The 23,198-nt window shown below is 39.4% G+C and overlaps 1 protein-coding gene across 7 annotated transcripts in view; it reads right to left on the bottom strand.

Annotated features, from left to right (window-relative positions):
• The window catches only part of PPP3CB (protein phosphatase 3 catalytic subunit beta), a 55,664-nt gene extending 40,067 nt beyond the window's left edge, over positions 1 to 15,597 (bottom strand). For 4 of the 7 annotated variants that reach the window (XM_028513657.2, XM_036026797.1, XM_028513656.2 and 1 more), the window contains exon 1: positions 15,396 to 15,596. In XM_028513657.2, the coding sequence (XP_028369458.2) occupies positions 15,396 to 15,480 (85 nt within the window). In that variant the 5' untranslated portion in view covers positions 15,481 to 15,596. Of the gene's footprint in view, positions 1 to 15,395 lie in introns of all 7 variants that reach the window. The other 3 variants (XM_028513659.2, XM_028513655.2, XM_036026798.1) reach the window with 2 other exon arrangements.
• Between the last annotated feature and the right edge of the window lie 7,601 nt (positions 15,598 to 23,198).

The raw sequence follows: 23,198 nt of genomic DNA, 5'->3' as shown, positions 1-23,198 counted from the left end.
ATCAGGAAGAATCAGAGAATCTGAGTAGATGGATTACACCTAATGAAACTGAATCAGTAATCAAAAAACTCCTAAAAGCGAAAGCCCTGGACCAGATGGCATCACAGGTGAATTTTACCAAACATTCAAGAAGAACCAACACTTCTCCTTCTCAAACTATTTCATAAAATTCAAGAGGAGGAAAGTAAGGCCAGTGTTATCTTAATTCCAAAACCAGATAAAGACACTACAAAGAAAGAAAATTATAGGCCAATATCCCAGATGAACACAGATGCTAAAATCCTCAACAAAATATTAGCAAACCAAATACAGCAATGCATCAGAAAGATCATACACCATTATCAAGTGGGATTTATTCTGGGAATGCAAGGTTAGTACAACATTCACAAATCAATAAATGTGATTCACCACATAAACAAAATGAAGGGTAAAACCACGTGGTCATTATCAATAGATGCAGAAAAAGCTTCTGTATAAAATCCACCACACATTTATGATCAAAACTCTCAGCAAAGTGGCAATGGAGGGAACATACTTAAACATAATCAAGGCCATATATGACATACCCACTGCCAGCCTCCATCTCAATGGACAAAAACAAACACTCCCCTTAAGATCGGGAACAAGACAAGGATGTACACTTTCACCTCTCTTACTCAACATAGTACTGGATATCCTAGCCACAGCATTCAGAAGAAATACAAGGCATCCAAATTGGAAAGGAAGAAGTAAAACTGTCTTTATTTGCAGATGACATGATACTGTACATAGACAACCCAAAAGATTCCACTAAGAACCTACTAGAACTGAAAAATGAATTCAGCAAAGTAGCAGGATACAAAATTAATATCCAGAAATCAGTTGCATTTTTATATGCCAATAATGAAATAACAGAATGGGAAATTAAGAAAACAATCCTATCCACAATTGCTATAAAATAACTAGGAATAAACCTAACCAAAGATTTTGCAAAAGACCTACACTCAGAAAGTTATATGATACTGAAGAAAGAAAATGAAGATACAAATAATTGGAAGCAGACCTTCTGGTCAAAGATAGAGGTATAGATAAACACAGCTCTCCTCCTCGCACAACCACAGCAAAAATTACAACTAGATAACAAAAAAAGTATCACCCAGAATCGTCAGAAAATCAAGTTGTATGGAAGTCTGACAACCAAGGAATTAAAGAAGCCACATTCATCCAGATAAGTAGGAGGGACAGAAATGTGCAGAGCACAGAGGCATGGACTAGGGGTCCCATACCCATGTGTGGTAGATAAAAATTGGGAGGGATACCGCAGGAGTGAGGGATCCCACTCCACACCAGACCACCCAGCCCACAGTTCCAGCACCAGGAAGATAAGTGCCCATAATTTCCCACTGTAAAAACCAGCTGGGGATAGGGCAGTGGAAGAAACCGCAGGATTCTCAGGAGTCTCCTTGGAAAGAGCCCCCAAAAGACAGGATTTACAAAGATTCACTCAATCTAGGCTTCAGCACCAGGGCAACAGCTGGAAGCACACTAGTGGCATACGGGGAGAAACTGAAGTGACGGACATCAGGGCAAGTGCAGGGAGACAGCTTCCTCCTGGGGAAAATCCCAGAGGCCAGGCAGTGGCATTGTTCCCTCTCTAAGCCCTCTCCCACACAGAACCGCAGAGCAGGGACTTGGCAACTAGGGTTGCCCTACCCTGGCAATTACCTAAGGCTCTACCCCATACAACTTATTAGGTCATGCTACTAAGACAGGGAGGGAGTCAAAGCAGCTCTACCTAATACACAAAAAGAAACATAGAGAGGCTGCCAAAATGAGGAGACAAAGAAATATGGCCGAAATAAAAGAACAAAACAAAACTCCAGAAAAAGAACTAAATGAAATGGAGATACACAATCTATCAGAAGCAGCGTTCAAACCACTGGTTATTAGGATGCTCAAGGAAATACTGGGTACTTCAACAGCATAAAAAAGACCCAGGCAGACATGAAGGTTATACTAAATGAACTAAAAATATTGTTTTACAAAGAACCAACAGGGGGGGAATGAGGTTGAGAACCAAATCAATGATTTGGAACATAAAGAAGGTAAAAACATTCAATCAGAACAGCAAGAAGAAAAAGAATGCAAACAAACGAGGACAGTGTAAGCAGCCTTTGGGACATCTTCAACGGTACCAACGTTTGAATCATAGAGATGTCAAAGGGAAAGAGCAAGACACTGAAAACTTATTTGAAAAAATAATGAAAGAAAACTTCCCTAATTTGGTGAGGGAAATAGATGCACAAGTCTAGGAAACACAGAATCCCAAGCAAGATGGACCCAAAGAGGACCACACCAAGAGACATCATAATTAGAGTGCCAATGGTTAAAGATAAAGAGAGAACCTTCAAAGCAGCAAGAGAAAATCAGCTAGTTACCTGCAAGGTAATTCCTATAACACTGTCAGCTGATTTCTCAAAAGAAACTTTGCAGGCTAGAAGGGATTGGCAAGAAATATTCCAAATTATTAAAAGCAGGGACCTACAACCTAGATTTCTCTATCTAGCAAAGCTACCATTTAGAATTGAAGGGCAGATAAAGTGCTTCCCAGACAACATAAAGCTAAAGGAGTTAACCATCACCAAACCATTATCACATTAAATGATAAAGGGACTTATTTAAGAAAAAGATCAAAACTATGAACATTAAAATGGCAATAAATTCACAACTATCAACAACTGAACTAAAAAACAACCTAAGCAAACAAACAGAACTGAAACAGAACCATAGATATGAAGATAATTTGGAGGATTATCAGTTGAAACAAAGAAGAATGGGACCAAAGGTAGAGGGATTAATAAATATAAGTTGATAGGTACAAAATAGACAGGTGGATATTAAGAACAGTACAGGAAATGGAGAAGCCAAAGAATTTACATGTATGACCCATGGACATGAACTAAGTGGGTGGACTGCTGGAAAGAATGGAGGGTACCAGGTATAGGGGGGCATAGGGGGAAAATTGAGACAACTGTAATAGCATAATCAATAATATATATTTTTAAACAAAAAAATAAGTGGAAGTATATACCTTGTTCATGCATAGGAAGAATTAACATCATTAAAATGTCCATGCTACTCAAAGCAATCTATAGATTCAACACAGTTCCTATCAATATTCCAATGATGTATGTCACAGAACTACAACAAATATTTCAAAAATTTGTATGGAACCACAAAAGGCCCTGCATAGCAACAGCAATCCTGAGAAAGTAGAACAAAGTTGGAGGAATCACACTACCTAATATCAAACTATATTCTAAGGCCACAGAACTCAAAACAGTCTGGTACTGGCATAAAAAGACATATAATCAATGGAACAGAATAGACACCCCAGAAATAAACTCACACCTTCATACTCAATTAATATTTGACAGAGGAAGCTAGCACATACAGTGGGCTAAATATAGTTTATTCAATAAATGGTGTTGGAAAAATTGGACAGATATGTGCAGGAAAATGAAACTGGACCACCTTATTTCACCACACACAATAAATTCAAACTGGATCAAAAACTTAAATATTAGAACTGAAACCATAAAAACATAGGCAGCAAAATCTCAGACATTGCTCGTAGAAATTTTTTATTGAATATATCTCCCCAGGCAAGGGAAACGAAAGAAAAAATAAACAAATGGGACTATATCAAACTAAAAAGTTTTTTACAGCAAAGGAAATTACCAACAAAATAAAAAGACTACCCACCGAATGGGAGACCATATTTGCTGATACATCTAATAAGGGGTTAATATCCAAAACTTATAAACAACTTACAAAACTCAAACCCCCCAAAAAAACAATCCAATTAAAAAATGGGCAAAGAATCTGAAGAGACACCTTTTCAAAGAGGACATACAAATGGCTAATAGACATATGAAAAGATGCTCAACATCACTAATCATCAGACAAATGAAAATTAAAACCACAATGAGATGTGATCTCACACATGTCAGAATGGTATCGTTAATAAATTAACAAAAGCCCTGGCTGATGTGGCTCAGTGGATTGAGTGCCAGCCTACGAAATAAAGAGTTGCCAGTTCAATTCCCAGTCAGGGTACATGCCTGGGTTGCAGGCCAGGTACCCAATAGGGGGTACACAAGAGGCAACCACACATTGATGTTTCTCTTCCTCTCTTCCCCTCTCTCTAAAAACAAATAAAATCTTTAGACTTTTGGCCATCAACCAAAAAAAAGGACAACAACAAATTTAAAAACAAACAGTAAACAGAACTGCCAGAAAATCGAACTGTATGGAAGTCTGACAACCAAGGAATTAAGAAATACTCATCCAAACCAGTAGAAGAGGCAGAGAGGGGCAGCTGGGGTGGAGAGGTTTCGTGGCAAAGTGGTGGCTGGAGAACAGGGGTGGGTCAGGTGGCAGCTGGCAGAGCAGGCGGTCCCACATTTGTCTGCAGATAAACCAGAGGAACAACTGGGGAGCAAGGCAGATCGAGCAACCCAGGTTTCCAGTGCAGGAGGTAGGGGGTGGAGGGTGGGAATAAAGCCTCAAAGCCTCTGACTGAAAAAACCTGTGGGTGTTTAGGCATCAGGAGAAACTCCCAGCCTCACAGGAGAGTTTGCTGGAGAGACCCACAGGGTCCTAGAACATACACAAAACCACCCACTTGGGGAATCAGCACCAGAAGGGCCCAATTTGCTTCTAGGTACCAAGGAAGAGACTGAAAACTGCTGAGGACTGAACAAGCAGCACTGTTCCCTCTGGGACCCCTCCCACACACACACAGCGCCACAGCATAGCAACACGGGTTGCCCTGCTTTGGGGAATACCTAAGGCTCTGCCCCTTACTACAAAACAGATGCACCAAGACAAAAAAAAACATAACCCAAATGAAAGAACAGATCAAAACTCCAGAAAAAATACAACTAAGCGATGAAGAGATAGTCAACCTATTAGATGCACAGTTCAAAACACTGGTAATCAGGATGCTCACAGGAATGGTTGAGTATAGTCACAAATCAGAGGAAAAAGTGACGGCTATGAAAAGTGAAATAAAGGAAAATGTACAGGGAACCAACAGTGACAGGAAGGAAATCGGAACTCAAATCAACAGTTTAGAGAAGAAGGACAAAATAAAAATTTAACCACAACAGAATGAAGAAACAAGAATTCAAAAAAAATTAGGAGAGGCTTAGCAACCTCCGGAACAATTTTAAATGTTCCAACATCAGAACCACGGGGGTGCCAGAAGGAAAAAAGGAAGACCAAGAAATTGAGAACTTATTTGAAAAAATAATGAAGAACTTCCCTAATTTGGCAAAGGAAACAGACTTCCAGGAAGTTCAGGAAGCTCAGAGAATCTCAAAGAAGTTGGGCCCAAGGAGGAACACACAAAGGCACATCATAATTACATTAGCCAAGATGAAAATGAAGGAGAGGATCCTAGAAGCAGCAAGAGATAAGGGGACAGTAACCTACAAAGGAGTTCCCATCAGACTGTCAGCTGATTTCTCAAAAGAGACCTTGCAGGCAAGAAGGGGCTGGAAAGAAGTATTCCAAGTCATGAAAAGCAGGGACCTACAGCCAAGATTACTCTACCCTGCAAAGCTTTCATTTAGAATGGAAGGGCAGATAAAGTGCTTCCCACATAAGGTCAAATTAAAGGAGTTCATCGTCGCCAAGCCCTTATTCTATCAAATGTTAAAGGGACTTATCTAAGAAAAAGAAGATAAAAATAGGAACAGTAAAATGACAACAAACTCAAAACTATCAACAGCTGAACCTACAAAAACAAAAACCATCTAAGCAAACTAGAACAGCAACAGATTCATAGAAATAAAGATCATATGAAGGATTATCAGTGGGGAGAGGGAGGGAGAATGGGGAAAAGGTACACAGAAGAAGAAGCATAATTGGCAGGCACAAAATAGACAGCAGGAGGTTAAGAATAGGATGGGAAATGGAGAAGCCAAAAAACTTTTATATATATCTAAATATATATATATTATATATATCTAAATATATTATATATATATCTAAATATATATATTATATATATATTATATATATATTAGCCATGAACATAAATAAGAGGGGAGGGGTACAGGGAAGAGGGGAATAAAGGGGAGAAAAAAATGGGACAACTGTAATAACATAATCAAGAAAATATATTAAAAATAAAAATGAGGACTTCCGGCAAGATGGAGGAATAGGTGGACGCACCGTACTTCCTCCTACAACCAAGATTAGAAAACCAATAATTTACAACAATAATTTACTATCAGAATAACACCCAGATCCGGCAGAGGATTTATCTGAATGGAAGTCGGGCAGCCAAGAAGTTGAAGTAGACGCATTCATCCAGACTGGTAGGAGAAGACCAGCCAGGCGGGCGCGGGGCTGGCTCAGGTCGGCGGCGCGCGGAGGTCGGGGAAGGTTTGGCGCGAAATCGGCGCAAAAGCCATCCGGCGTGCAAGAAGGCAGCGGTGATCCCTGAGTACGCAAGCTGCGGCCGGCAGACCCAGAGGGGCAGCGATTGTGGACCAGGGCAGAACTCGCGGCCCGGAAGCCCAGACAAGGGTCTGAGTCCAGGGGAACGGAACTACCGCCATTGTTTTCTCCCGCCCCGCTCCCGCTCCCGCTCCCGCCCCCGCTCCCGCCCCCGCTCCCGCCCCCACATATAACGTCATAATCTAGCGACGGGGGCGCCCAGCCCCGGTGAACATCTAAGGCTCCGTCCCCCACCGTAACAAGAGCAACCAGACCAGAAAAAAAAAGGAGAGGCAGGGGGGAAAAAAAATATGTTTTTAACAGAGCAGATCAGTCCCCCGGGACTCATCCTTTTGAGCGACCAAGAATTAGCCAATCTATCAGATACGCAGTTCAAAACACTGGTGATCAGAAAGCTCACGGAACTGGTTGATTTTGGACGAAATTTAGATGAAAGAATGCAGATTACCATAAAACAGATGCAGGAAGACACGCGGAGGAGAGCCAATAGTGAAAGGAAGGAATATGAGTCTCAAAACAATACAGTGGACCAGAAGGAAGATAGAATCAACCAAGCAGGAAAGCATGATAAAATAAGAATTCAAAAAATTGAGGAAAAGATTAAGAGCATCCAAGACACCTTTAAACGTTCCAATATCCGAATTATAGGGGTACCAGAAGGGGAAGGGGAAAAGCAACAGATTGAGCACGTATTTGAACAAATAATAAAGGAGAACTTCCCCAATCTGGCAAAGGGAACAGTCTTCCAAGGAATCCAAGAAGCTCAGAGAGCCCCAAAGAAGTTGGACCCAAGAAGAAACACACCAAGGCACATCATAATTACATTAGCCAAGGTAAAAACGAAGGAGAGAATCCTAGAAGCAGCAAGAGGTAAGGGGACAGTCACCTACAAAGGAGTTCCCATCAGACTGTCAGCTGATTTCTCAAGAGACCTTACAGGCAAGAAGGGGCTGGAAAGAAATATTCCAAGTCATGAAAGACAAGGACCTACATCCCAGATTGCTCTATCCAGCAAAGCTCTCATTTAGAATGGAAGGGCAGATAAAGTGCTTCTCAGATAAGGTCAAGTTAAAGGAGTTCATCATCACCAAGCCCTTATTTTATGAAATGCTAAAGGGACTTATCTAAGAAAAGAAGATAAAGAAAAGACATGTATAGTAAAAGGACAGCAAACTCACAAATATTAACAACCACACCTAAAGCAAAACCAAAGCAACTAAGTAAACAATTAGAACAGGAACAGAACCACAGAAATGGAGGGCACATGGAGGGTTAGCAGCAGGGGGGTGGGAGGAGGAGAGAGTGGGAAAAGGTATAGAGAATAAGTAGCATAGAATGTACGTTGAAAATAGATAGGGGGAGGGCAAGAATAGTATGGGAAATGTAGAAGCTAAAGAACTCATAAGTATGACACATGGACATGAACTAAAGGGGGAAATGTGGGTGGGAGGGGGGTACAGGGTGGAGGGGAGAGAAGGGGGGAAATGGGACAACTGTAATAGCATAATCAATAAAATATAAAAAAAAATAAATAAAAATAAACAAAAGAACTATTAAAAAAATAAAAAATAAAAATGAAAACATAAATAAAATCTTTAAAGAATAAAAGGAATAAATCAACAAACAACAAGTGCTGGTGAGGATGTGGAGAAAGGGGAACCCTTTTGCACTGTTGATTAGAGATCAGATTGGTACATGTACCTGTGGAAAGCAGTATGGAGATACCTCAAAAAATTTAAAAATGGTCTGTCTTTTGACCCAGCGATCCCACTTTTGGGAATATATCCAAAGGAACCCAAAACACTAATTCTAAATAATATAAGCACCCCTATGTTCACTGTAGTGTTATTTCCAATCGCCAAGATATGGAAGCAGCCCAAGTGTCCATCTGTAGATGAGTGGATAAAACAATTATGGGCCATTTAGACATTGGAATTCTACTTGACCATAAAAAAAGAAAAAAATGTTTTCTTTTCTAACAGTATGAATGAGCCTGGAGAACATTATGCTAAGTGAAACAAGCCAGTCAGAGAAAGACAAATACCATATATATTCACTCATATGTGAAATCCAATGAACAAACTGAACTAACAAGCAAAGTAGGGACAGATTCATAGATGGACAGCAGATGATGGGGTGGGAGAGGTTAGGGGTTGGAGGGATTGAACAAGGAAAAAGGACTCATGGACATGGACAACAGTGTGGTGACTGCTGGGGGGAGAGGGGTACCCTTAATGGTAACAGAAAAAAAAAAACACAATAAAGATTAAATACAAAAAGAAAAAGAAAATTTTTCCTGATGTTTCCAGACCAGGTTAAAGTCACTTTCTTTTTTGTGGTCCTATAGCATGACATATGATACACATCTATATCATGGCACTAACTATACTGTAAATATCTGTCTCTCCAACAAGCTTATGAGTTCCTTGAAGGGAGGGGGCTGTCTTTCATTTCTACATACCTAGTGATTAGAACATAGGTACCAAAAAAATGTTTATTGAATTGAACATATGTTACAGTTTCTAAAATACTTGTATATCTTGACCCAAATTTAACAGCAATAACTATATTTATAGTGTTTCATTTACAGTTAACAAAGTATTTTCACATTCATAAACCTGTATGATTCTCAGCAACATCCTGTGAGTTGGTAAAGCAGGTTTTACCTCCATTTCACAAATGAGATAATAGGTTCAAAGAACTTAAATACTCTCTCTAGGTATTTCAGCTGACTGTGTTTGAATCCTAGCTCTACCTTAATAAGCATGGTAGAACCATGGTTAAAACTGGGGTCTTTAAATGCTACTCCAGTACTATCTTAGACCAAAACAGTGGCAATGCTCTAGTGACTAAAATATTCATGAGAAGTCTCCTAATCATGAAAAACCGTATAACCATTTCAATGACCAGAGGTAGAAGCATGCATTGGCTATATGCCCTAAAAGTCAATAATCCCACAGTACTATCTTCAAAATTTCAAGGTATCCCTTGGATTCCTTTTAATGTGTGGTGGTTTTGTGAGTACAATACCTTTCCCTCAAAATTGGTTCCCTTTCCGGGCTGATTTTTGTTGTGGCATTACTATTCTCCATCACTTGGGCTTAAAATTTTGGTGAAACTGTTCTTTTCTTGGACTCTAAGTCCTATTGATTCTTCAAATTCTCATTTTCTTACATCTCCATTACTACAATCAATGTTAGCTAGTTCAAGTTCTTACCACTTTGTGAACTAGAAAAATCTATGCTCTACTTTTCCTTCCCCTTGATTGTTCAAAGAACAGCTAAATTAACCTACTCAAAAATGTTGAATGGCTTAAGGACCAAAGAACAAAGGGGAAAAAAGCCTGAAACTTATTTTTGAGGTCGTCCTCATTTTGACCATTACCTGTCTTTTACATGTCATTCTAATCTCTGCCTCTACCTGCAATTGCTCAATTTAATTAGCCCTTAAAGCAAAATTAGTCTGATTGTTTCCTTAAAAAGTTCTGCTCTCCCACCTATTTCATTCCCATACCCAATCACTGATCCAGTATATGTCTACCTTATAATATTACTCACAATTTGGGTCATATTTGATTTCTCTCTTCCCTTTAATTCAGCCTTGGTCATTCTGTATTTGGATGCACCATTAATCTTCTAATACACAGATTTAAGCCCTTCCTCCTCTAAAATTTTATTCTACACAATACCAGGTTAGCTTTCAAAGAACCAAGACATTAGATCATCCCTCTACTTTAAAACCTTCAATACACCCTGGCTGGCGTAGCTCAGTGGATTGAGCGCAGGCTGCAAACCAAAGCGTCGCAGGTTCGATTCCCAGTCAGGGCACATGGCTGGGTTGCAGGCCATGGCCCCCAGCAACCGCACATTGATGTTTCTCTCTCTCTCTTTCTCCCTCCCTTCCCTCTCTAAAAGTAAATAAATAAAATCTTAAAAAAAAAACAACAAACCCTTCAATAATAATGAAGATGATGGCTACCATTGGTTGAGTACTTATGTGCCAGACCAGGCACTGTGGTACACAATTCACATGAACTGCTTTCATTAATCCTTCAAAAACCCCATAATATTTTATTATCTCTATTTTACAAATATGAAAACTGAGGCTTAGTGATATTAAGTATCTTGTCCACAGTGAAAAGATTAAGGTAAACCTAGGATTCAAACCCAGTCAATCTGACTCTAGAAACTGTGTTTTCAATCATCCAGAGGTTATACTGTTCATTAACCTAAATTCCAGCTTCTTAACTTGGTGTACAAAAGATTCTTTCCAACTTCATTTCCTGCCATTACTTGCCAAGCACTTTACACACTGTCACACATTTCGTGCTTCCTAAAAACGTCATGCCTTTCTGCTGCTGTTTGTTCTACCAGGAAATATTCACTACCTAGCCCTACCTTCTACCTAGAGAAATTCTACTCATCCTTCAAGGCACACCTCAAAACATAAACCTCAGTGATTATGCTTTCACTCCAGGTGAGACAGTCAATTCCTTCTTTACATCTCCAACAGCACTTTGTACCTAGTTCATTATATTATTTACTTGCAATAATGTCTCTTCCACTAGATTGCCAGCACTCCAAGAGAATTTATCTTAACATAGCTGATTAATTCTACATTGCCAATGTCTAGTATAATGCCTGGTACAAAGCAGGTACTCAAATGTTGAACAAATATAAGGTCCCAATCTTCTGCCTATTTGAAACCTACCAATACTTCAAGGCCTATTTCCTCTGACACAAACTCTTGCTAGGCCACTCCAGTCCAGAGTCACTATCTCCTTTGAACTTGCTGGCTCTGCCTCTTAGCTTGCAATTGTAAATCACACCCATCCTTATGACATATAGAACTTTTCATGAGTACTTATTTGCCCAAGGACCACGACTATATTTTATCTTTTTACACTTCTGCTGTTTCCCTACAATCTTAGCATATAGCAGGCATTCAATAAATATTTTCTATTTGATTATTTGAAGTTTTAAAATAAATATTACATACCAAACAAGAATGCCCAATTAGCGCCAGCTTGTTTCATCTGTGTATAAGCATTTTTATAATGAAATAAAGTCATATGATTAGCACTAAACATACCTCATTTAGTGAATTAAGGTCCTTTTCACTAAATTTCCTTACTACTCTTGCCAATTCATTCAACAGCTCCAGAACCTGAAGCTTTTGCCTCACTTGCCTTACTAATGAGCAGCTATATTTCCTCCTTGGTATTTTTCTTCTAAGATGTCTTGTTACTACAGTGTATCTGTACCCCCCCCTTATACACACACACACACACACACACACACACACTATTCTGTTCCTTTGCTTTCTCTAGAACATGGTACTACAGACTTACTTTAGTATACTTAAGAATTTAATGGAGGTGGAAAGAAACTTAAAAATCGTGTTTAAGAGTTATATTTTAGATAGTTAAGTCCACAAAATAACTCATAAACAAAAATTAAAATTCAAGTTGGCTTAAAATATGATATAGAACTAGTAAGAAACACTGCAGTAGCTATATGACCCCAAGACCTATGTGGTTCATCTAAAAATCTGTAATGAAAAATAAGAAATCCTAATAAACCTAAGGTACTCGAAAACACTTTAGTCAAATGACCTCAGAATTATAAGCAAGGCAGCTTATAAATAAAAAAGGCTGGCCATAAGAAATATATCAGCCTTAAAAATTAAAAAACACAGATACTTCAGTATTTTGGCTTAATCAGAAAATCTGATAATTTAAAAAATAAGGTTAATATAACCTAGAAAATAAAGAATATATATTGAACCCAAAAGAGAGTCATGTTGAGTATGCTAAAGTGAACATATACACAATACAGACAATACTCTAAATGATAAAGGTGAATTTTTGTATCAAGACTAACAGATATAATAATCTCAAGGGACAACCTAGTTTTACAAATATGGGTACATTTAAAAAAAATGTTTACTGATTTTAGAGAGAAAAAAAGGGAGAGACAGAGAAAAACATTGATGTGAAGGAGAAACACCGACTGGTTGCCTCCCATACACACCCTGACCCAGGATCAAACCCGCATCCTTTTGGCATATGGGATGATCCTCCAACCAACTGAACCATACCTGCCAGGGCAAATCTGGATACATTTTAAAAGTATCTGGAAAGAAAAGGAAGTATCTGGACAAGTCAGGTGAGGCAAATTTGGGGTGGAGGGAAAACAATATACATAAATTTAAGGTTTTATGTTTTAATTACCCATACCAATTTTGTTGATGTGGCAGTAAGACACTTATGCAGATATAGTTATCTATTTTTTCTAGTTTTTTTCTAGTTTTTTATTTCCAACTTATCTTAGCTAAAGTATAGAAAAATGCTTAACAGAACATAGTTAAGAGTGAATGCTAATCTCACCTAAACCAGTTGGGCTACATCAACTTTAAAATAGAAGAATTTGACCAGGGCCATCAGCTGGAGTGGGCTCAGAAATAAATTTCCTTTAACTAAACAGGAAACCTAATCACTCATAATTAGTGATATGGAATCACTACTATTAATTTCAGTGAAGAGCTAATTACATTTACATATGAATCACCTGCAGTATTCCAGTACTTCAAACTTCACATTAAGTAAATTTCAGGCATCTGATATTAAACACAAAAAGATAAATATTCCCCACCCCCACCCTTAAAACCTACATGACAGTAGTATACAGGCCTCCTGACTATAAGTGTAAGAGCATAAAATTGAGAAAAGGAAAAGTTTCAAGGCATAAAAAAGTAATTGTATGGATACCAAAGAAGGTCTCCATAATATTACTACTATGAAATGGTACAGCTGCAAAACTAGCACATACTGGACTTTTTAAAAAATCTGCATTTTAACAAGTTAAACTTGAGTTGAACTAGCAAACTAGTTGAACTAGTCAGAGATCTTCTCTGTCAGCAACTGTAACATTATGGTATACAATTATTGAATGAGAAAGGCCAAGAAAGTCTGAAGATGAAATCTGTAAGTGGATTTCTGTATGCAAGGTGAATTTCCCAGTAATTTCCAAGGAAGCCAGAGATAATACTCCATGTGCAAACTAGTCTGTTGCAAACCATCTCTATAAACATGTGATCCATATCAGGCACTTCAACTAGCTAACAAATTCCATAAAGAAATGAAAGTTGTCTTGATGAAGAATACACTACTAAGTACATGAGATCACATATCTATGAGCTCTGTTAAACCATAACTTCATATGCCAGCAAGCTCTTTTCCTATTTACCCAAACCAAATGACTTTTATTTCATAGCAATCAAATTATGACTGAGATTCACGACTTACTCTATGGAACATGCCTTATGTTTGAAATCTTATTTTTATTGTATTAAAGCAGTACAGGGAAAACATTACCATATATATGACAAGAAACAAGAAGATTCATAAGGATAGCATAAACTCATTGTTCAGGAATGTGATTGGTTTTGCCATCTAACAGTAGGGTGAAGAGTGCCCGGGGAAATAAACATACACACAGATATATAGTCAGAAAATAAAGAGTCAGCCCAGGTCTCCTATTCCCACCCCCATAAAATTCTAGTATTTCATGACAGAATGAATACCTGAACTACTAATCTCCCCTTCCCCACCCTTTCTTTTTAAAAAGATTTCTCAGGACAATTCCATAAACTCTTTATTCAGTTCATTCCAATGCCTGGCCCAGCTGGATAGACCACTAACTTTTAAAAATTATCTGCAGAAGCCTGGATACCAATTAGTGTTATTATCAAAGCAGGCTCAAATTGAAATATTAAAACAACACAAAGGAAAAAGGTTTTCTCGTTTTTAAATATTTTAATGGAAACATATCTGGTCAGACTTCAAAAACTGGGCTAACAGTGTTTAAACACTGTGCCAGTATATTTAAGAAACTGAATGAAAAAAGTATCTTTCAAAAACAAACATAATACAATAAAAAAACTTTGTAATGATTTCAAACTATTGACCAAGCTACATGGTAAAGAAAAATCATTTCAAATTGTGTTTCACCTCCACAGCAGTGCTTGAAGTTGATGGGCTCTCCTAGAGAGCATGGAAATCTTAAGTTAACTCTCAATTAGCCCTCAATCTTTATATTTTAAATTAATCTGTCGACTTGTTGTCAGTAAACACCCAGAATGTTAACATTCTGGCTCAGCTCAGAAATATTTAACTTTTCCTTCTAGGGGGAGTGTGTGGGTTGTGCTTGAAGGGAAGAGATAACCCCTTTTGGGCTTTGACCAGTGTTGACGGTTTTCTACGCAAATGCTGCTTCTTACCCACGAAGCTTTTTTTGGAGAGATCTTTTAAGCGGCCTCTTCTCCATCTATACTGCACTTAAAGCCAAGGCCCCAAATCCTGCCTCGTCCCTTCACCCTTGTCCAATCTCACGAACCCCTGGGGCTGGCGCTAAGCAGGAGCGAACAGGGCGGATGGCTGTCACTGGGGAGCAGGCGTGGGCCAAAACCGCGGTGATGAACTGCTCATCGCCCAGCCCCGCGCGGCCGAAGGTCTCCGAGCCCCTCGGTCAGCCTCGGCAAGCCAGGCGAGCAGCTGTCGCAGAGCAGGAAGCTAATCGCGGCCTCTGGGCCGCTTTGACAGGCCGAGTAGGAAAAGGGGCTCACTGCGGCTAGAAGCCTCACCCCTTCGGCTAAGAGACCTCGGGAGAGAAACCTCTGCCCCGGCCCGAAGGCACGCGAAAGACGGAGGAGCCACCGCTACCGACTCAGCCCTGCCCAGCAGGGGCCCGCCCAGGGGCCACTCCCCAAGGGAGGCAGCCAGTCACTCGCCCGCCTTTCCGGGCCGCTCCGGAGGGGACGGTCTCCCGCCCGCCCTCACACACAGCTCCTCAGGCCAGGCCCCCAGGGCTTCGTCCACCTCTCACCTTTGACGACGCGGTCCGCCCCGGGAGGGGGCGGCGGGGGCGAGGGTGGGGGCGGTGCAGCCCGGGCCGGCTCCGGGGCGGCCATGCTGGGCCCGGGGCTCGGCTACGCGTTGGGCCGGGCGGGGTTGGGGGCGGGGGTGGCGGCTACCAGAGCCAAGCGGCGGCGCCGCCGGGGAACATGGCGGACCCTCTTTCCCTACAGAGGGGCTAAGGCCGGCATGCACCGCGCGTGCGGGGGCGGAGGCGGGGCAGGCTCTAGGGACTTGGTCAAAATTACTGAAGCTGGAGAAACAGGATGAGGCCAAGGGACCAAGTTAAAATTCTGGGCAGGCAAAAATCAGAGTGGGAAGTGAAGGCTACCGATTGCTAGTTGCTGCAATAAATGAGTACTAGGAAGCACGACACCGGCTCTCTTGGAGCTCCCTGTAAGATGGGAAACGTGATCAAACCTCAAAATCTCCTACTAATAGAAAAACAAGTGTATATCAATTTGGTACCGGATCTAGTTGGTAAAGGACAAGAGAAATAGGAGTCATTACAGGATCTATAGAGAAATGAGCGTTCAAAGTGGAGTTTGAGAGAGAATCTGCTCCTTGTGTTTAGAGCCTGAATTGTTAAGGCTCTGAAAGCACAAAGTAAGAATGCAGGTAGAACAGATTAGACCCAACGGGTTAAGAATCAAATAGGCCCAGGCCAGTGTGGTTAGGTTGGAGCGTCGTCCTGTAACCAAAAGGTTGCAGTTGGAACTTCTGTCTGGGCCCGCATTGGGGAGGCAACCAATCGATGCTTCTCTCTCCCATCAATGTTTCTCTCTCTCCTTAACAAAAACAAATCAAACTGGTAAGGAAAAGGCTGGGATGACACCAAATGATATTCAAAAAGTCTACAGAATTCACTTGGAAAGAACACAACACCAGCGTGTGTACTAAGATGTATATATCTTGAAGCACAAGTTGTGCTCAGGATCTGTCCACAATGGATGGTGATAATTAGGAAAGCAGTGGTCCAAAGGTCTTGAGGAACACCTTTCTACCTTTTCCTTTTGTCACTCTCAATGATCCTGAGACCTGGGATAATAGAGAAGGGGAGTACCCAATAGGTATTCTTTTCGAAGAGCCCACAAATTATCTTTTAGAAGGAGGAGAATTTGGGATGGGGGCAGGGGTGAAAATGGATCTTTCTGGCGTTGAAGTGCAATTCCACAGAGGAAGGGAAGGGGAGGAGGAGACCTGGGGAGAAAGGAACAAGAAAGAGGAGGCACCTCACGCACTTGTAGAAGGGCACCAAGAGTACATAGACCCCAGGTGAATTTCTAAGAGGTCTAATCTCTAGGAAATCTCCCTAAGAAGGGAGGGAGAAAGTGTTGGGAGAAAGCATGTAATGTATTCAGTGCCTCTTGGCAGGACAAGGGTAGGAAATATACTAGCAGCAGCAGTAACAAGGAAAGTCGCTGTCTTTTGGGTGCACATTGACTCCTACCTTGAATATATATCCTTCAACTCTGGCTCCTCACTTTCACTCACTCAAAAGTCATATATCTCACACACACGTATATACGTACATATGTGTATATATTCCTCCATACACATACACTGTCACATATATATGTATGTTCGTGCCATGATTTGCTGTTTGGGAGCACCAGGCCACTGGGAATTGATGTTTCTTGCTTATCCAGGCCAGCCCACTATAAAAAGAGTAAGAGCACACAAAATGGCTTTTTTCTCACAATATTTAATTGTTTATTCTATTACAATTGTCCCAATTTTTCCCCTTTGCCCCCCTCCACCCAGACCACCCCTCTCTCCCACAATCAATTTCCTCTCCATTGTCCGTGTCCATGAGTCATTCATACATGTTCTTTAATCCCTTCCCCTTCCTTCCACCATTATTCCTCTTCCCCCTCCCCTCTGGTCACTTTCAGTCTGTTGTTCCATGTTTCTGTGTCCCTGGTTCTGTTTTTCTCATTAGTTTATTTTGTTCATTAGATTCCAGTTATAAATGAGATCATATGGTATTTGTCTTTCATCGCCTGGCTTATTTCACTTAGCATAATGCTCTCCAGTTCCATCTATGCTGTCACAAAAGGTAGAAGTTCCTTCTTTCTTTCTGCTGTGTAGTATTCCATTGTGTAAATGTACCACAGTTTTTTGATCCACTCATTTAATGATGGGCACTTGGGCTGTTTCCAACACTTGGCTATTGTAAATAGTGCTGCTATGAACATTGGGGTGCATAGGTTCTTTTGAATTGGTGTTTCAGGATTCTTAGAGTATATTCGCAGCAGTGGAATTGCTGGGTCAAAAGGCAGTTCCATTTTTAGTTTTCTGAGGGAATTCCATACTGTTTTCCACAGTGGCTGCACCAGTCTGTATTCCCACCAACAGTGCACTAAGGTTCCCTTTTCTCCACATTGCCAGCACTTGTTTGTTGATTTGGTTTTGATGGCCATTCTGACTGATGTGAAGTGGTAAATCACTGTGGTTTTAATTTGCATCTCTCTGATGGCTAGCAATGCTGAGCATTTTTTTATATGGCTATGGCCATCTGTATGTCCTCTTTGGAGAAGTGTCTATTCAGGTCCTCCCATTTTTTAATTGGATTGTTTGTCTTCCTGGTGTTGAGTCATATGAGTTCTTTGAATATTTTGGAGATTAAACCCTTGTCTGTTGTATCATTGGCAAATATGTTCTTCCTATTAGTTGGTTCCCTTTTCATTTTGCTGATGGTTTCTTTAACCATGCAGAAACCTTGTAATTTGATGTAGTCCATTTGTTTATTTTTTCCTTTATTTCCCTTGCCCTAGGAGATCTATCAGCACAAATATTGCTACATGGGATTTCTGAAATTTTACTGCCTCTGTTTTCCACTGGGAGTTTTATGGTACCATGACTTATATTTAAGTCCTTTATCCATTTTGAGTTTATTCTGGTGTATGGTGTAAGATGGTGGTCTAGTTTCATTTTTTTGCATGTACCAGTCCAGTTTTCCCTACACCATTTATTGAAGAAACGGTTTTTACTCCATTGTATGCTCATTCTCCTTTGTCAAAGATTAACTGACCAGAGAGACATGGGTTTATTTCTGGGCTCTGTGTTCTGTTCTATTGATCTATGTCTCTGTTCTTATAGCAGTACAAGGTGTTTGATTACAGTGGTGTTGTAGTATAGTTTCATATCAAGTATTGTGATTCCTTCCAACTTTGTTCCTCTTTCTCAGGATTGCTGAAGCTATTTGAGATCATTTTTTTGGTTCCATGTAAATTTTTGAAATATTTGTTCTTGATCTGTGAAATATGCCATTGGTATTTTAATAAGAATTGCATTGGGTATATAGATTGCTTGGGGTAGCATGGACATTTTAATGATGTTAATTCTTCCAATCCATGAACACAGTATATGCTTCCATTTATTTGTATCTTTCTTAATTTATTTCTTCAGTATTCTATTACAAGTACAGGTCTTTTACATCCGTGGCTAAATTTATTCCTAGCTACATTATTTTTCTTTTTGCTATAGTAAATTGAATTTTTTCTTAGTTTCTCTTTTGGATAATTCATTGTTGCTGTACAGGAATGTCATTGATTTCTGAATATTGACTTTGTATCCCCCTACTTTGATGGATTCACTTAAGTTGAGTAGTTTTTTGGTGGAGACTATAGGGTTTTCTATGTACACTATCATGTTGTCTGCAAATAATGACAGTTTTACTTCCTCCTTTCCAATTTGGATGACTTTTCTTTCTTTTTCTTGTCTAATCACTGTGGCTAGAACTTCCAGTAGTATGTTGAATAAGAGTGGTGAAAGTGGGCATCCTTGCCTTGTTCCTGATCTTAATTGGAAACACTTGTAGCTTTTGCCCATTGAGTATGATGTTCACAAGTAGGTTTCTCATATATGGCCTTTATAATGTTGAGGGATGCTCCCTCTATTCCCACTTTGTTGAATTTTTTAAATCATAAATGGGTATGGGATTTTATCAAATGCTTTTTCAGCATCTATTGATGTGATCAAGTGATTTTTGTCTCTCATTTTGTTTATGTGATGAATTATATTTATTGTTTGAAAAAGTTATGCCAACCTTGCATCCCTGGGATAAATCCCACTTGATTGTGGTGTATAATCTGCTTGATGTATTGCTGGATCTAGATTGCCATTATTTGGTTGAGGATTTTAGCATCTATGTTCAGCAGAGATACTGCCCTGTCATTTTCTTTCTTTGTTGTGTCTTTACCTAGTTTTAGAGTTAGGATAATATTGGCCTCATAAAAAGAGTTTGGGAGTCTTCCCTGTTCTTGAATTTTATGGAATAGTTTGAGAAGGATAGGTGTTAGTCCTTCTTTGAATGTTTAGTAAAACTTGCCTGTGAAGCCATCCAGTCCAGGTCTCTGTGTGCTGTTAGTTTTTTGATTACTGCTTCCATTTTGCCAGTTATCATCACTCCATTCAGGTTTTCTGCTTCTTCTTGATTCAGTTTTGGGAGATTGTATGGTTCTAGAAATTTGTCCGTTTTGCCTAGGTTCTCTAGTTTCCTGGCATATAGTCGTTCATAGTAATTTCTCACAATCCTTTGTATTTCTGTGGTATCAGTTGTTACTTCTCCTCTTTCATTTCTGATTTTATTTATTTGGGTCCTCTCTCTTTTTTTCTTGATGAGTCTATTTAAAAGTTTGTCAATTTTGTTTACCTTTTCTAAGAACTAGCTCCTGGATTCACTGATTCTTTGGATTTTTTTAAAGTCTCTGTGTCATATAATTCTGCTCTGATCTTATTTCCTTCCTTCTGGTTGCTCTGGGCTTTGTTTATTTTTGTTCTACTAGTTCTTTTAGATATAGGGTTAGGCTGCTTATTTGAGATTTTTCTATCTTCTTTTGGTAGGCCTATTGCTATGAACTTCCCTCTCAGGACTGCCTTCACTGTGTCCCATAGGTTTGGGGTTGTTTTGTGTTCATTTTCTCCTGTTTCCAGATACTTTTGGATTTCTTTCTTGATCTCATTGTTAACCTATTCACTATTTAATAACAATGTTAGTCAGTCTCCATGTATTTTAATGTTTTTGAGTTTTTTCCTTGAGATTGGTTTCTAGTTTCAAGCCATTGTGATCTGAGAGGATGCTTGATATGATTTCAATTTTCTTGAATTTGTTGAGGCTTGTTTTGTGTCCTATCGTGTTCTATCTTTGAAAATGATCCATTGGCATTTGAAAAGATTGTATACTTTGCTTCTTTGGGGTGAAATGTTCTGTAAATATCAATTAAGTCCATTTGATCTAGGGTGTCTTTCAATGCCATAATATCCTTGTTGATTGTTTGGAACATGTACCCATTGTTGACAGTGGGGTTTTAAAATCCCCTACAATGACTATATTGCTGTCAATCTCCTTCTTAAAGTCCTCCAATATTTTCCTTATATATTTAGGTATTCCTACGTTGAGTGCATACATGTTTACAAGGGTTATGTCCTCTTGTTGGACAACTCCCTTAAGTATTATGTAGTAACTGCCTTTGTCTCTTATTATGGCCTTTGTTCTGAAGTCTATTTTGTCTGATATAAATATGCTACCCCAGCTTTTTTTCATGTCCATTTGCTTGGAATATTTTTTCCATCCTTTCACTTTCAGCCTGTGTAGATCTTTTATTCTGAGGTAGGTCTCTTATAGATAGCATATATGCAGATTTTGTTTTCCTATCCACTCAGCTATCCTGTGCCTTTTGATTAGAGCATTTAGTCCATTAACATTTAGGGTTATTATGGATAAATTCTTCTTCATTGCCATTTTTTCTTATTGTACCTTTGTTCCTCTTTCTCTATTTCTTCTTCTAAAGGCAGTCTTTTTAGCATCTCTTGCAATGCTGACTTGGTGGAGGTGTACTCTTTTAGTCTTGTTTGGTCTGGGAAGCTCTTTATTTTGCCTTCCATTTTAAATGAGAGCCTTGCTGGATAGAGTAGTCTTGATTGTAGGTCTTGCTTTTCATTACTTGTAATATTTCATGTCATTCCCTTGTAGTGGTTGTAGTGTTTCCCTTGTAGACTTGTAGTGTTTCTGTTGAGAAGTCAGCTGATAGCCTTATTGTAGCTCCTTTGAATGTTACTAGCTGTTTCTCCCTTGCTGCCTTTAGGCTCCCCTCTTTGTCTTTAAATTTTGCCATTTTAATTATGATGTGTCTTGGAGTGGGCCTCTTTGCATTCATTCTGATTGGGACTCTCTGTGCTTACTGAACTTGTGTTACTTTTTGCCTCACCAAGTTAGGGACATTTTCTGTCATTATTTTTTCAAACAGGTTTTCTATCCCTTGATCCTTTTCTCCCTCTGGTATTTCTATGATGTGAATATTGTTATGTTTCATGTTGTCCTGAAGCTCCCTTAAACTATCCTTATTCTTTTTTAGTTATTTTTTCATTTTGTTGCTCTATGTGGTTTTCTCTACTTTGTCTTCTAGCTTGCTGATTTGGTCCTCTGCTTCATCCAGCCTGCTTTTAATTCCTTCTAGTGTATTCTTCATTCCAGATATTGTATTCTTTTTTTTTAAGATTTTATTTATTTATTTTTAGAGACGGAAGGGAGGGAGAGAGAGAGAGAGAAACATCAATGTGCGGTTGCTGGGGGTTATGGCCTGCAACCCAGGCATGTACCCTGGCTGGGAATCGCACCTGGGACACTTTGGTTCCCAGCCCATGCTCAATCCACTGAGCTACGCCGGCCAGGGCTCAGATATTGTATTCTTTATTTCCTCCTGGTTTTTATTCATAGTTTCTATATCATTTATCATGCTGATGTAATTCCCACTAAGTTCCTTGTAGCTCCAATAAAGCTCCTTGAGCATCCTCATAACCATTATTTTGAACTATATGTTTGATAGATTGTTTACCTCAATTTCATTTAGCTCTTTTTCTCAGGATTCCTCCATTCCTTCCTTTCAATTGGGGGTTGTTTCTTTGTCTCCTCATTTTATTTTTTTTCTTCTGAAATTATATTTTATTGTTTATGCTATTACAGTTATCCCAATTTTAACCCTTTGCCCCTGTCAACCCAGCACTCCCACTCACTCAGGCAATCCTCACAACATTGTTCATGTCCATGGATCATGCATATAAGATCTTTGGCTACTCCATTTCCTATACTGTACTCTACATCCTCATGGCTATTCTGTAACTACTCTCTGTCTCCTCATTCTAGATGACTTTTTGTTTCTGCACATCAGATTGCTCTGCTTTGACTCGCTGTCTTCCTGGGTGGCCTTCTGTGGTAGATTTATGTGAGACTCAGTGGTACAGTCTTTTTGATCTCCTGAGCTGGATGCTCTAGGTATGCCCTTTATTCGGATTATGTGAACTCTCTTGTTGTACTTGGGCTTTGATTATTGATGGCTCATTTGCTGGTGGGTTCTCCCCTCTGGCAGGCTCACTGAGAGTCTGCATCCCCACCACATCTAGTGTGCTGTTGTACAGGTGCGGGCAGAACAAAGCAAAACTACCCAAAAAGCCAAACCCACAGCAGCAGAAATACCCCACCACATCAGCAATATCAACAGCAAATGAGGAAAAAATAATAAAAGTGGAAAAAGATTAAGAATATAAGATAGGAAAAAAGTATGAGATGACTAAAAGAAAGGAATGATTTTGAGAGGGAGGAGGTGGGAGAAGTACTGAGTAGGGAATAGAAACAAGGTAAAGAAAGGGAAAAAATAAAATTTATAACATAAGTTAAAAAGGGAAGAGAGGTGGCAAAATGGAGTAAAAAAGGGAAGCATATTATATGTGGTTTGAAATAATTTTTTTTAAAGATTTTATTTATTTATTTTTT

The sequence above is a fragment of the Phyllostomus discolor genome, chromosome 5 (genome assembly GCF_004126475.2).
Source record: "Phyllostomus discolor isolate MPI-MPIP mPhyDis1 chromosome 5, mPhyDis1.pri.v3, whole genome shotgun sequence".
In the NCBI taxonomy this organism is placed as follows: Eukaryota; Metazoa; Chordata; class Mammalia; order Chiroptera; family Phyllostomidae; genus Phyllostomus; species Phyllostomus discolor.
Note: the sequence above shows the minus strand (reverse complement) of the source record. Positions and strands in the feature narration are given on the sequence as shown.